We start from the raw sequence: 14959 nt of genomic DNA on the forward strand, positions 1-14959 counted from the left end.
TGCCTTCAGGTAACTCAAGTGCAGGACTGGCCTTGAGGAAGCCCCTGAGTAAAACTGGAACATATGCCCCTGGCAGATAGGGTGTTTTGATGGCCCTTCACCAGTGTTCTTTTACTGTCAGAAATACTAGTTAATTGACTTCTTTTAAACAACAGAAACATGAATTTGCTTCATGGCAGCCTCACCTCCTTTTCTGCTGTTAGTTATCCAATTTACCGGTTCGGTGGGATGGTTTGGCACGTGTTGTCAGATGTAAATTTACAGGAAACTGCAGTGTCAGAACAGTCCTGTGTTCTGGCTCCTCTCCTTCCCTGTTCTGAAGCACTGTCTTTTTTCACAGGTGAGGGAGGTCGTGGTGTTGGGAAGCACATCTGTGTTAGTTCTGTCAGGTATGAAAATTTTACTTTAAAGCACTAAAGTTGTATGACAAGAGACTTGGCTTGTTTTGATAAACCAGCTCTTGCTTGTATAAAATGAAGCATTCAGTGAGGCAAAAGCCTTGTCACATTTTGAATGGGAAGTTCCTGTCATGTGTTTGCCATTGCTAACAGCAGTGCTTAGCTCAGGGTGCAGGTTCCAAAAGTGGCATACAGCATTTTATTTTCTGGGAGGAAAGGATGCAATGAAAGGCATAATCACTCCTAAGAGGTCTTTGCCTCCTTCCCACCACCAGCATAGTAAAAATAGGTCAGAGTCTATAAATTGAAAAATAGACATCTTGTCCTACACATTTTGTTCTCAAATAGCATCACTGCATCATGAGATGATGTTCATTCCAGAGTGACTGGATACTGTCACTTCCCCATAATTATAAGCCACTTATCATATGTGGAAGACAAACTAATTACTCTTTTTAGCAGGCTACATAATGTCTGGCATTGGAACAGTGGCAGGATGAGAAATAAATTTACTTAATGCTGTGGATAACCGGTGTTCACTATGAAATTATGACATGGATGACCCCAAGCTTGCTCCTGCTCCTGCAGACATTGGTGAAAGCAGGATTAAACTGCTGCCTTTTCTGTGCTGCTGGAAAAGATTTGGGGAAAAAAGCAAACCACAAATGATGTAGAGGCTGCATCAATTCTCCTGTCTGTCAATATTTCAATTTTCATTATTACATAATTATTTTGATGCTATTCTTGCTAAACCCAAACAGGTTCTTTATCAGTGGCCCATCTTACTAATGACATTATTGCTTATTAATGTTATCAGGGAAGTCAGCTTGTGTCAAGGAATGAATTGTTACCTCACATGCAGAGTCTGGTTTGGAATTTCAAAATATAATTGTCTGATTAATTAGTAAAAAAATAACTTTCCATTCATTTTTCTCTGGGAAGTTGGGTTTTTTTTTCTATTTAGCTATGTACATTTCTCTCAGCTAAGATGGATCTTTGGACTATCTCAAGCACAACCAAATTTGAGAGGTTTCCAAGAATGAGAAGAACCATTTCTTTCTCTCTGATACCATTTCCTTTGCCTGTCCAATGAATGTGGTAGAAGCCTCCATTGTGTGGAAATTTTAAAGTATAGTTTGACAAAACCAGCTCTGTTTAGAACAGAATTATTGTTTCAAGCAGTGCTCCTTGTTGCTAAAGTTGACAGTGGATGGTGTAATCTCTTCTTAGAGGCCACATAACCAGGATATGTAGCTCTGAGCTACACAGAAATAAGTAAAAGCTTGATGATGTCCTTCTCTGACAATTTATCTAATAAATTCTGTCCATTTTGTTCAGATTGGCAATGGTTCCTGGTGGAAAAAGTGGTGGGCTTCACTTGAAGCAGATTGCATACTACAGGCGAACAGGGGAATATCATCCCACAACATTATCAAGTGAAAGAAGTGGAATCAGGAGAGCTGCCAAAAAACTTGTTTTCAACGGTAAAACTTTTCTCTCAAATTATGCTAAAATTGGACATTAAGGTGAAGATTTGCTAATATTAAAAAAAATGAGATCTTGCTCTGCAGCATTGTGTGATTTTAATAAGCATTCTCTATGAGACAAATGCTCTGCAAATCCCTGGTTAATATGTAACAGGATGTTTGTAGAAATGGAAGCTCAATCTGCTTTAGTTCATTCCACGACAGGTTTATTTATCTATATAAAAGCCAAACCTCATTTTTTATCCTTTTTATACTGTAGAAATCTGTAGTCATTGCAGTCCATAACTGAAAGGATTACAGAAGAAGAAGCAGCTAGAGACAAGGAATGCTCCATCCAGTGTGGGGGATGACTGGCAGAAGTACAAGGACAATTTTGCCTTCAGTCACCCGAGAGCCTGCAGGCCCTTCCCGACTTTATTTCAGCCCTGGGAGATATTTGAGCCTCTATGAGCCATTGTAGTCTGCTGTACTGTCTCAATCCCATCAAAACTGCCAGTGTTGTGTAGAGAGAAGGCAGGGAGGAGTTAAATCTTTGACTATCGATGTCAGGTTGCTGGCAGGCACTCAACAGCTTCACAAACAACAGTTTCAACACTCCTACCTCCCCTTTCCAGCCCCAGTGCTAGTTTATGTTTCAGTCAGATTTCCTATGGGAATGCTGTTTGCATTCTGACTTGCACTTGTAACTCCTTGTGTCCAGATAATAAACATGCCTGAGCTAATGGCTCTTTGGAGGACATAATTGGAATGTTTGTAAACAAAAAGCTATGTTTACAAAAGTGAACTTACTGTAATAAATTCTTTTCCGAGTCATGCTCAGTAGTTTAGTAAACCAAACAGAAGACAAAGCACTTGCTTATAATTTGCTGGTACTTCTTTCAGAAAACAAGTTGTTCTGTGTTGGAAAAGACAGAAAACAAATGCGCCTGGTAATTGTTTAAGATGAAGAGAAGAAAAAAGTCCTCGAGAAATGCCACAAAAATGCTGCTGGCACTCATCATGGTATAGCAAGGACACTGACTTTAGTGGAGTCCAGTTACTACTGGACCTCTGTAACAAATGATGTCAAGCAGTGGGCATGGCTTCATAGCTACAGGATACTTTATGTAGTCTGTTACAAATGTTTGGTAATCCTGTGAACTTTGGTACAGCAAGTGCCCAGCCTGTTTCACAAGAAGGAAATGTAAGCTTGCAATCACACTCAGCTGGTCATCTTGGTGTTTCTTTTTTGCTCTTTTACTACATTTTACTCTTCTGCTGCTGGCTTGTGCACCACTATGGTGTGGTGGGGAGCCATAATCTCTTTTGGTAGGCAGGGCACATCCAGTCCCTGAGAGAGATTTCTTGTGCAAGGACTCTCACGTATTTTTGTTAGGATGCAATGGGCTATCACAAGAATGTGTGACCAGAGTAGCTGCTAGCAGATAAGAATATGAAAATGGTGTCTCTGCTTTACAGTAAGTTGTGTTCAGGACATAGTTAAACACATCAAAGCTTGGGAAAGTTTCTTCTCCTCCACCCAAAGATACAGGCGCAGGAACCCCTAGCAGAATTTGACTGTTCAGGAAACTATGTAAATAGTTTAAGGCCAAATTACTGTTGCTATCGGCTTGCTGCCCCATGTGAATACTTTGAGTTCATGTGTAACTGTTACATGACATGAAAATGAGTCTTTCCTTTCAGTTTAGATTGGATGAAGGTTCTCTATCCCATAGATTAAATTGTTGTGCATGGGAGATAATGTATACTTCCAGTGTTTTTCAGTCACAGCATACATAGATGAGCCAAAAGGGGAGTGATTGGGACTTCCTTTCATTCCCAGTTGCTTCCTACTTCCTTTATTATTTACAGATAGTAATGGATTTTAAAATTTGTACTGTGGACTTGAAAGAGCACAGTGCTTTCAGAATGGAGAGAATTCAGCTATGAGTTCTTTTACATGTCCCTTTCCTGGATTTCAGTATTGTTTGGGTTTATTTTGGTTTTATGCTATTTCTGAAAAATCTAAGGGTAAAAAATTGTAAGAAAAGCGATAAATTTGTTTTGCATTGCCTAGTCTGACCTGATTTACAGAGAGATAGTGGAGATCTGTGATTCTGATGTTGTCATCACCTCACCATCACTTTTCATTGCTAACACCTTCCCTGATGTCTTCTCTAGGTGCATGCTTGCCAGCATTGCCAGGTGGCAAAGAACATAGCCACCAGAGTGCCCAAAATACACCCTATCAAAGCACAGGACCCATGGACAGCAGTCACTCTAGAACTAATGGGACCTTTCAGTGTTACCAACAGACGTCACAAACACATCATAATTATGACAGATTTGTTTACAAGATGGACTGTTACCTTACCGCTGCATGACACTTCAGCAGCTGAAATTGCTAAGGCAATCATAAATGTGTTTTTCTTATATGGGCCCCCTCAAAAGATGCCTGTTGATCAGGGGAAGGAGGTTGTTTATCAGGTAATTATTTACATGGCTAGTTAATCGGATTTTTGTTGTTGTTTTTTTCCCCTCAAGAAAAATACATTTTCCCCTATATTAGATTTGAATTTTAGAATTTTTTTCAGAAAGACTTTAGTATTTTTTCTCTTTATTTGAAAAAGTAAAGATGTCTGCACAATATAAAAAATGTCAAAACAATTATTTGCAGTTGTAATGCTATGCAATGTTTACTAGGACTTTATTCTTTGTAAAAAGAGCACAGTGTAATTATCTCCTGGCCGTCATAGTGCAGATTTTGTCACTTACTTGAATTGGCATAAATTTGTACACTGCATTCTGATGTATGTCTTTCATCCATTTTGCCCAGGATAGCAATAGCTAAGGGTATTTTTGAAGTTGGCTTATAGTGATTATGAAGGATTTACCACACTTTGTTCCTCTAAGAGATGAAGTCATCAGATTGTGACATGGAGGTAATGACAGATCAAGTTAAGTGACAAAAATGTGGTTAGGAACCATCAGTCACTGGCTCCTAAGCCGTACTTAATGCTTTAGCTCTCATTCACAGTCCTGGTGTGTTCTGTGCCAATATGTATGCAGGATTTTTCCCAGTCACCATCATGTCAACCAAAGAGGTAGAAATCTGAGGGTTTTTTTGCTTGAAATGGGATACAAAACAGGAGAAATGTTCACTAATTGTGTTCTTCTTGTTTTGAAGATAAATGAAGAACTGTTTGCACTGTTTGGAATGAAGCAAATTGCATTGTCTTATCCTCAGACACATGACGTAAATGAAAAAAATTCCAGTACAATCAAAACTTTCCTTAACAAGAAGGAAACATAGACCATCCAAATGATTGGGATGAACACTTATCTGCTATAGCCTATGCTTTCAATTTGACACATTTGGTATGTGAAGATTCTTCTTCTTTTGACTGAAGTCCTCCAAAATGTCGGCAAAGCTGTATGCTAAATTTCCTTGCTTTTGGTCCCCATATAAATAGGAGCCAAATCAAAACACTCCATATTTCCAAATGTTCAGCCATAATCCACGTGTTGTTGAGCCCATGAATATATTGTGTGGAAGGAGAATACAGTAGTTTTGCCAAAATATTTGAAGCAACTAAAAAATTCAGTCAAGCGCTGGAAGAAGACAAAACCTCAGATTGCCAGGTAAATGTTATATATTTGAATTTTACTAGTAAGAAGATTGAAGATAAAGGTGAAAAGTTCTGAGGTATAAAGTATAAGTAACCTTTTAAAATAATGTGGGGGGTTGGGTGTTGGTTTTTAGTTTGTTTTCCTTCCCCTGTGATCCCTTAATTTCAGTGTAACATGTATGTATTTGGAGGGAGTAACCTTAAAAGAGACCTATTGTCAGAAGTTTATTGTGTCTGACTTGGAGGGTGGAATGGAGAAGTAGAAAACTATTGCCTATGGAGTAGTGATTTATGAAGATAAAAGCAATTTCTTCATCACTCGTCAGTCCCACATAATTACAAACTACACACATCCAAAACCACTCAATGTCATGTTTAAGCGCTGTTAACCAGTGCTACAAAATTCCATGATTACTTTTGGAAAAAAAAATAACTCACTTTTATCTTTCTGTAGGCAGATAAAAAAACTCCAGATGGAAAAAAAAAATCAGAACCAAAATCACAGTCAAAAGGAAGTCAAAACAATTAAATACTCTTTAACTTAAAGTTGATCATGAAGTCCTCAGGCAAAGAAAAAACTGGTGGAAAGATGGGTGTTTCCAGTCGGAATGGATTGGTCCTTGTATAATGGATTACATCACAGAAAATTGGCTGTGCAATATTAAGAGATTCTACAGGATCCAGGCTGAAAAGACCCATCAAGATGTCTCACCTCAAGCCATATGTAAGAGGGTCCAGTGAAAAAGGTTTTTAATAATAATAGTTTTTAAGTTTGTATTTTCATATATGTAAAAAGAGTTGGGTTTTTTGTTTTGGTTTTTTTAACTTCACTCTTGTGGTGTTAGGTTATTAGAATGAAAAGGTATCATTCAGTAACCAGTGAGAGTTATATTAGACACACAGTAGTGTAAAGCTAAGTAAGCTAGTGAGTGTGTGTGACATCAAACCATGCAGAGCATGGAACAGAGCTCATGAATAATGTTCAAAGTCTTTTTAAAAATAGCCTCTGTTAAAGTTGCTTCCAATCATTGGCTTGTATCTATTTGTGCTGGCTGACAAAAGTATAAGAATATGCTAGAAGTATAGGCAGGCTGACCTGTATTCAAGGAGCATTTTCTTACTCTATTTTGGTGTAGGCAGGAGTCACATTAATTTTGCTTATGCAATGGAAAGTCTTTTTTTTTTTTTTTTACAACATTGGAGTGTCTTCTAAAGCCTTAAAATAGAAAGACTACATCAGGGAACTGATTTTGGAATAGTTTATTTTAAATTGTCCTATTAAAGAAGTCAGCATTTCTCTTACAAGAGTAAATAGAATTGTCATGCTCTGTGGTAGGATGGCTAGAAATTTCCAAAGATTTGGATAATCAACTTCTGCTCTTGGTCTTAAATTTTCAGCATACCACTTTGCAAATCAAACAGTGGCAGCTGTTTCTTCTCTGCTCATGCTGTCTTTGAGTCACCAGAGGCATTTCCAAAAAAATTAAGTACTTGGTATACAGAAGTCTGTCACAGACTTCTGTCACAGAACAAGCTGCTTTGTACTTCAGAATTCTTGAAGAGCAAAATAATTCCCACACTGTTGGCACATGTGGTCAAACTTTCATTGTTGTAAATAGATAAACTACATTTAGATGTTAATTTCTTCCATCACCTCTTAAAGGTGAGAGATTCACAATGCTGAAACTAATTCTGGAATTCCATGTAACGAGCTGAAATATTTTTGTCAGTCATCAGTTGTAGATTTTGTAGCTAAGATACAGATTTCATCTCATGTCATGAGGCCTCTACTTTTTTTTGGATGATCACTCTGTGCCTTCTGGTTCCTCCTTAAATTTTGCTGATGCATGAGGAGGAAGTCACATGCATATCAATCATATAGGTAATGAACAGCTATCACAATAACTTTTGGTAAATTGTGTCACTGTATGAAAAGCTGAAAGTAGTGGTCTTTGTAGCATTAGAGCCTAATATGTTTACAGCTGAGTACTGCAGAAGCAGTGTGTAAACGTAGAATTCCTTTTTTCAGGAAGTGACTGTCTTGGTCTTGGCTGGGATAGATTTTGGGGTTTTTTGCTTTGGTTTTTTTTTTTTTTTTTTTACTTGCCTACTTTATTTACTTCTTAAACTTTTTATGGTTTAAGGAAGCCTGTTGTGTGTTGAACTAAGATTTTCCAGTGAGAGCATGAAGAAACCACATTTATCCATGTGCATGCACAAAATGAAAGAATCTACATGTCCATTTATTCAAGTTAGTAGTTGTATTAAAGCATTAGTTCAGTAGGTGACTAAGATAGACATAAAGCTAATCATTGACTTAGCTAAGAAAAGCTCTAAATGTGGATCATCCCAGGGATTATTTTGTGGATGTAACGAGATGCCAAACATTTGATCCTCAGTGAAACTGGGAAATTCACATAATCAGTTTACTGTCACTCAAACATTCTTGTCCTCGTTTGGAAATTGCCTTGAAAAGTAAGTTAGCACCTCACTAGCATTTCAGGTATGGCTTCAGAGATCTGAACTAATGGCTACTTTCCTTTTACAGGCAACCATGACATTCTACAAGGTGCAGTAGTTTTTGACCATGACTGTATTGGCTTATCTGGAAGAACTAATAATTCAAGCCAAGCAGACTCTTCTGCTGAGAAAGAAATAAATGCCTACAAAAGAGATGTCGTGTCTGCTGTACAGATTCCACCTGCAGCCTGCAAAGACCAAGAATCAGCAGATGGTAAACTTGAGTCTGAGCTGAGAGAAGACCATTGCATTGAACCAAACATTACAAAGCCAGAGCAATGGCCATCACCTTGTTGGACACTTCAGACAAAGACAGAGGATATTAAGCATAGTCTTCTATCACATTTCATTGCCAAGCAGTTTGGAACCACTGTGGCAAACTGAAAAAAAAAATTAATAGCTCCAACCTCCTTAGCCCAATCCACTTTACTCCTTTATGAATGTAAGAGTGCTTTAGGTATCTAATTTGTCTGGGTGTTAAGAAAAAGCCCTAGTAAAAGCACATATTCTGATCATGCATTTTCAATTCCAGATTTTGTTGGTAGAATGGCAATGTGGCCATGCCTTACTGTTATCCTCTGAGGACACAATGCATCATTTCATTGTAACGACCTTTTCCATTTAATCCTTGGATGCCTTATTCCTAATGTGCACTGTGAGATGAATTAAACCTAAGCAAGTTGGTGTAAATTTTTCCTCCACTACAGAGAAGCTCATGTCTTCCTTTTCCTGTTATATAACAGTTTTCTATTCATTTTTGAGAACCTGCAGCATCTGACTTGTACAACTTTTAATTTCTAATCTAATCCATTTAAGATCTCACAAAACAACAAAACTGCCAAAATCAAATATATGCAGTGTTCTATGCATGAAACAATGAGAGCTTCAGCTGTTCCCTGCTCATCAAAAGTCTACCAGTGTAGGCAGTTTTAATATTTCAGGCATGTGAAAAACCCTTAAGAGCATTTAATATTAAAATGTGGTTTTTCCACAAACATCTGGTTTCTCCATTACAGTTACCTCTTCACTGAGCCTGTGCATGCCGGGAGATTTTCCATGGACAGGGGGCTATGAAACATGAAGCAGTGGTATTAACTTATTCTCTGATTTCCTTGAGTAAGTTGTTGGTGGTCTGGAATTCCTGCCGAGAAGACTTTCTCAAAGTCAGCAGCACAGAAATTTTTTCACATGGAAAACTGATGAGTGGAAGTCAATTTTTGTTGTTGTTTTGGTTTTGTTGGTTTTTGGGGGGGCGTTTGTTTGTTTTGTTTTGGTTTTTTTTATTTTTTTGGTAGGGAATTGACATGAAGAAAACTAGCAGAAAACTGAATGAGAAATTCAGCAACTTATGGATGATGCTGTGGAAGACTTGCTTATCTTGCTCTCTGAATTTTCATGATCCCTCTCATTTCTGCTCTGGAATGTCATGTGACTTAACATAAGTGGAGGAAAGTACTATTTATGAGGAGTTTTCAGTTAATTTTAGGCAATTCAATATGGTCATCAAGGCTGATTAGGTACCTACCTCCTACAGAAACTTACCTGTACACTACAGTGTGTCTTTAATATGGGCAGCATCTATGTGTGAAAAGAGGCCAGCACCATGCCAGAATCCTGTCTTAAACTTCAAATGAAAAATAATCAATCCTCTAACTATTTTGTGTCTCCTGAAAATGCAGTCCTACAGATACAGTTTTTCTCCACCAAGACTTCAGAAAGAGTCTTTTTGAGTGCACTGTGTGTATGCGCACCTGGAATAAATATTTATTTTTATATATCATCCTTTTGAAGAAAGTATTACTGTCAGGGATAAAACTGGAGAGTAAGGCATTGTTTGTAAGACTCATTTCTGCTTTAGTAGCTGCAAAAGAGAACCAGCCTCGCTTATTTTTTTCTTACTCCAGGTGATCAGTTCCTGAATTGTGCATGGTACAGCAGAGCTGTTTTCTGCTGTAGCCCTGGGCTAACCCAAGTGCTGTAGAGTTGTTAGAGCTGAAAAGAAAGAAAATGCTGCACTGAGAGAGTAATGGGGAAAACACAGGAACAATTAACATACTGTGTACATTTAACATATTGCTGATTGCTCAGCCTTCCTGGTAATTTTGATCTACTGTATTAACAAGCAGGCATTAGTGACTTACCAGTGCACTGAAATGTGGCCTCCTGTGGATGGGGGAGATTCATGGAAACAAAATACAGATTGCTAGTGCTGTAATGAGCGGATCACTTGGATACAAGTTTCTATAATTCTGTATTACCACGTCCTACTCATGACTCACATAGGTGAGCCCTTTTTTGGGTGCTTGAGAAGCATTTCAAAACTCATCAGCAGAACTGGAGCGTTCAGAGATGCAGCTGGTGGCAAGAATTGGTGCCTTGAATATGTAAAGTGATATCTGAGTAAGTGGGTAAAAAGAGAATCAATCAGATTTCACTAATTCAGTACCTAAAATTAGTTGATTATTCTTGGCAATTGATGCCTTTAATTTCCTTATGCCTCACTTCCCCCTTCTGTTTCAGAGTGAGTAACACCATATCAGATTCCAGACAAACTGCAAAAAATACTCATTACTCTTCACAAAGCTGGCAGACATAGTGATGAAAGCCCCAACAGAAAAGCCCTGAAGCAAATGAGTCCTGTTTAGTGCGGCGTTTCAGTGATACCCAGTAAATAATACCTGTGCTTCCCCACCAGACTGATTCTGAGTCTTTACCTAGCCAGAAACATCATCCACCCTCCCACAGAATAAAGACCAAGAAGAAGGAAAGCAGAGCGCATGGTTACGCTGCATAGCGCAACCGATTTGTTTAGGATGTTGGCTTTCGTTTGTTTTCCTCCGGCGGGAGACGTGCCGGGTTTGTGTTGGAGCGCCGGTCGCACGGTGGCAGCCGGGACCCGCGGGAGCCGCCGCCCGCCCTGCCCTTCCGAGGACCTCTTCCCGAAACGACGTCCGCGGCAGAAATTTCGGTAATTTTCACATCGAATTGTGGATAATCACGGGAGCATGAATACATTTCTGAGAGCAACATGACCCGCGTTGCGTGGAGGCTGCGTGACTGACCTGTCGTGTGAGCCAGAGTACAAAAATGCCCTACTTATGTTTTAGGTGGTTTTATAGCACAGCTAACAACTGTGGTAAACTCTCAGTACAGCTTTACAGCTTCCAAGCAGCTGTTCTAGGATGTGTCATGGTTGAAGGAAGCAATAACAGAGGGGAGAGGGTACTCAGAGGGTACTGAGTGGCCAGGGCAGGGTTCTGCCCTGAAACCCTAAATAACATGCAGCATCAACTTTAGCCACTTTGGTAGTTGCCTAATCTCCGTTCTGAAAAAAAATTCTTCAATTCTAATTAAAAAGAGTAGAAAATATAGGTTTCTCATATGTCTCAGAAGAATAACTGTAGTCTGTAATTAATAATTCCCCTGGTTTGCTGAACTGTTACCACTGACTATTTTCTAGGGAAAAAAAATACTGCATCTTTAAACCAGTACTTTGGCACAGTGCCCTACAAGAATACTGCCTGTACATCATCCATATATTTTCTAAAAGCCATACAGTGAAATCAGACAGAGCTTCACTCACAGGATGTCATGCTTCACATTCAACCCATTAGTAAGAAATATGAGTGGAATGGAGATGACGAAACAGTAAAATAAAGTGCCTTCATCACCTATAGTATTTAGAAAAAAATATAGTGAAGCTTCCAGACTGACTACCACACAGCATCTCTCCAAAATACGTGTCTAACAATGCCAGCTGAATATTCTTTTAGGTTTTTTAGCCACCATGTCCAGACACAGCAAGAAGTTTGCAGGTTTTTCTTGGATAAGTAGCTATCACTATAGATGTTAAATTCTCTACACTGTCAGCTCCCCTCTTTTCTTCTGCCAGTAATGCTTAGCTATACAGACAAATCTGATTTTTTCCCCATTACTGGAGAGCCTAAAGAGCAGTTAAGTGTAAATTTTACTATCAAGTTTTGATAATTCACATAAAAAATAAAAATATTTTCACATTTAAGAATTAAAAAATCCTGACAGGTAAAGGCAAATCAGGGTGCTAAAACTGTGGTGTACTAGCATCTGTTTTACATAGAAAATACAGTGGCTTAATTTCAGCTCTTATTTTTAATTTACTTGAATATTTGGTTCTGTTTTTGCATTTTTTTTACTGGACAATACAGGAATCCACACAAACTGTAAAGTATATAATGACATAGTCTTTAAAATTTTAAAGTATGTCCTAATGAGCAATTAAGTAATTAAAGTTGCTCTTGAATTGCTCAACAGTGATGGTCCCCACAGCTTTTACTGCTAATACATGTGAAGTCTTTCAAACAAGTTTTCACATGTGTATTTGAATGGCAACCTAAAAATCACCAAGCCCCTTCTCTATAGTTTGACACATGCTTAATCCTAATCCATTGCAGCATTACAGCCTTACTGACCTAAAGACTCTGATAAAGCTTAAATCTAGTTTTGGCAAGGAAAAAGCTTTTGCAATTCACCACAACGATCTATAAATCCTCATTAACTCTACAGTGCACTGCTTGATTAGAAATCTACTTAAATCAAGATGCTTCCCAAGGAATCAATTTATTCCTAATGATACTTGGTGGCAAGGACAGCTGTTTAATTGGGATTGTAATTTCAGTTCATTGGGACACCTTCAGGTGACGTGGGTGTTACAAGTCAGTGCATCCTCCCCGTGGCACCTTGCAGCTGCCCCAATCTGCCCTCACTCACTGCAGGTTCACAAAAAGGTACCAAGAATTACCTGATGCCACTTGCCAGTGGATCACAACCACCTTCCCATAGCTCTGTAAGGCTTCCCATGGGTCAGACTGTTTAAAACAGGGAGATGCTTAATACAGTACAGAAAGGTGCTGAGCTACTTGGTCAGCCTAATTTTAATGAAAATATTTAGCCCCTACAATAGCCAAGATTCTTCTGTCTTAAAAAGGCTTAAGAAAAGATTAATAAACAACACATGGAAGGTAGCACCACATCTTTTAAATCTTAAAACGTGCAATTACATGTTGTTCATTAAAGCATAGTGTTATCTGGAGCAACTACTGAAAACTAATTTAAACATGCTCTCTAAAGTTTAGACTGAATAACCAGAATTAATTTAATACAATAAATAATATTAGCACACACAACCTCTTAGGAAGGAGGATGGTCTGCTGGCTTATTAAAATGAGAACTAATTCAGAAAGCTTGTAGCTTCTTTTTTACATTAATTTCTCTATTGCAGTATGGAATCTCTCGTACATTGTTTTCAAAAGATGCAGCTTTAATAAGAGACTAAGAACATTCAGTGCCTTCAAGCAGGTTCAGATGTTCCAATTCTGCATTGCACCTGACCAAAATTAAGAGCATGAAACCTGAGGTGCTGAAATTTGATTGGTGCTGGAAAGTAGCTGGTGGCCTGTCCATGCAGTTATTAAAAATGACAGAATGGCTTGGGTTGAAAGTGACCTTAAAGATCACCTAATCCAACCCCTCTGCTATGGGCATGGACACTTCTGCTGGCCCAGGTTGCTGAGAGCCCCATCTAACCTGGCACTGAACACTTCCAGGGATGAGGCATCTACAGCTTCTCTGGGCAATCTGTGCCAATGCCTCACCATGCTCAGAATAAAGAATTTCTCTCTAATATCCAATCTAAATCTCCATCTTTCAGTTTAAAACCATTGCCCCCTTGTCCTATCACTGTAGTCCTTGCTAAAACAGTTCTTTCTTATAAACTCACTTTAAACACTCAAAGGCCAAAATGAGATTTGTGGGGAGCCTTCTCTTGTCCAGACCAAAAAACTCCAAGAGAGGAACTTCAGCCCTCTGACCATGCTTGTGGCCCTCTCTCCACCCAACTCCAACAGGTCCTCATCCTCCTTATTTTGGGGATCCCAGGGCTGGATGCAGCACTGCAGGTGGGGTCTCACCAGATCAGAGTGGAATCTCCTCCCTCATCCTGCTTCTCTTTAGGCAGCCCAGGATTATTGTAGAGACCAATGTCTGAATTCCAGAGAGCTGAGATTATGATTAAAGCTCAAATAATCTATTTTAGCCTGTACTTGCAATTAAACTCTCTGGCTGATTCCTCCTCAACAAAGCATTGTCAAGAATTGGAGATACAGCCCAAATAAAGGAAAGGACAAAGAGGGAAGCTGCACATTACTTCCCCTGAGCTCTGCTAATGGAAGCAGGGAACACCCAACGTCACTTGGACACAAAGTGAGCTAACCAAATGTTAGAAAAATATACCCTTATTGACTGCTTTGGAGAAAACCCTGTGATCTTTTACAGCTGATAGCTTATATGCCACCTGTGACAGCAGTATCACCACAGCTTTCTTAAAAGCTGTCACTGGAAACTTCCTGTAAACTAGCGACTGAGCATTTTTGCAGACAGCTTCAGAGGATTCTTCGCAACGGATTTATTTTCATTCATATATATGAGGATCAAGGCCACTTGATCCTCATCCAAAAATAACATTGCCTTGCTTTCAAAGGTGAGAAAGAAACACGCTGTTTTCTTTGTAACATTAAGAAAACAAAAATTTGCAGGAGAGGAAGCAACTTGAGAGTATGCACTAAATAATTTCACATGAAACTGTGCTTGTACTCCAGCACTTCAGATGGCTATGCTGGAAATTTTGCTGTATGTGAGAAATGAAACCAGCTTATAGTGCATTTTAAGGTTGGGGGTTTTGGTTTTGGTTTTTTGGTTTGTTTTTTTTTTTTTTCCCAGAAAAGGGGATTTATAAAATCTTGCTGGGAGAAGAAACCTTACCTTTTTCTCCACTATCATTACCCTTATTCCCCCACAGACCTTGCAAAACCACCACGAGGAACTTAAAGCCTATTTTCCAATCTCAATGCCAGCAGTAGCCTATTACAACACCTGCAATGATGGTAATGAAAACTGTTTCATAAAATCCTGT

At 38.8% G+C, this 14959-nt stretch overlaps 1 protein-coding gene across 1 annotated transcript; it reads left to right on the forward strand.

The window, feature by feature from the left end:
• The first annotated feature begins 311 nt into the window (after positions 1-311).
• Positions 312-8849, forward strand: GIN1 (gypsy retrotransposon integrase 1). The gene is given in 11 exon segments (XM_031064603.1): positions 312-389; positions 1737-1882; positions 2768-2961; positions 4046-4351; positions 5052-5174; positions 5177-5242; positions 5338-5412; positions 5414-5510; positions 5954-6141; positions 6143-6239; positions 8042-8849. Coding segments are annotated over 10 exon segments (1641 nt in total). The 5' UTR covers positions 312-389; positions 1737-1743; the 3' UTR covers positions 8398-8849.
• Positions 8850-14959: the final 6110 nt, after the last annotated feature.

The sequence above is a fragment of the Geospiza fortis genome, unplaced genomic scaffold (genome assembly GCF_000277835.1).
Source record: "Geospiza fortis unplaced genomic scaffold, GeoFor_1.0 scaffold249, whole genome shotgun sequence".
NCBI lineage: Eukaryota > Metazoa > Chordata > Aves > Passeriformes > Thraupidae > Geospiza > Geospiza fortis.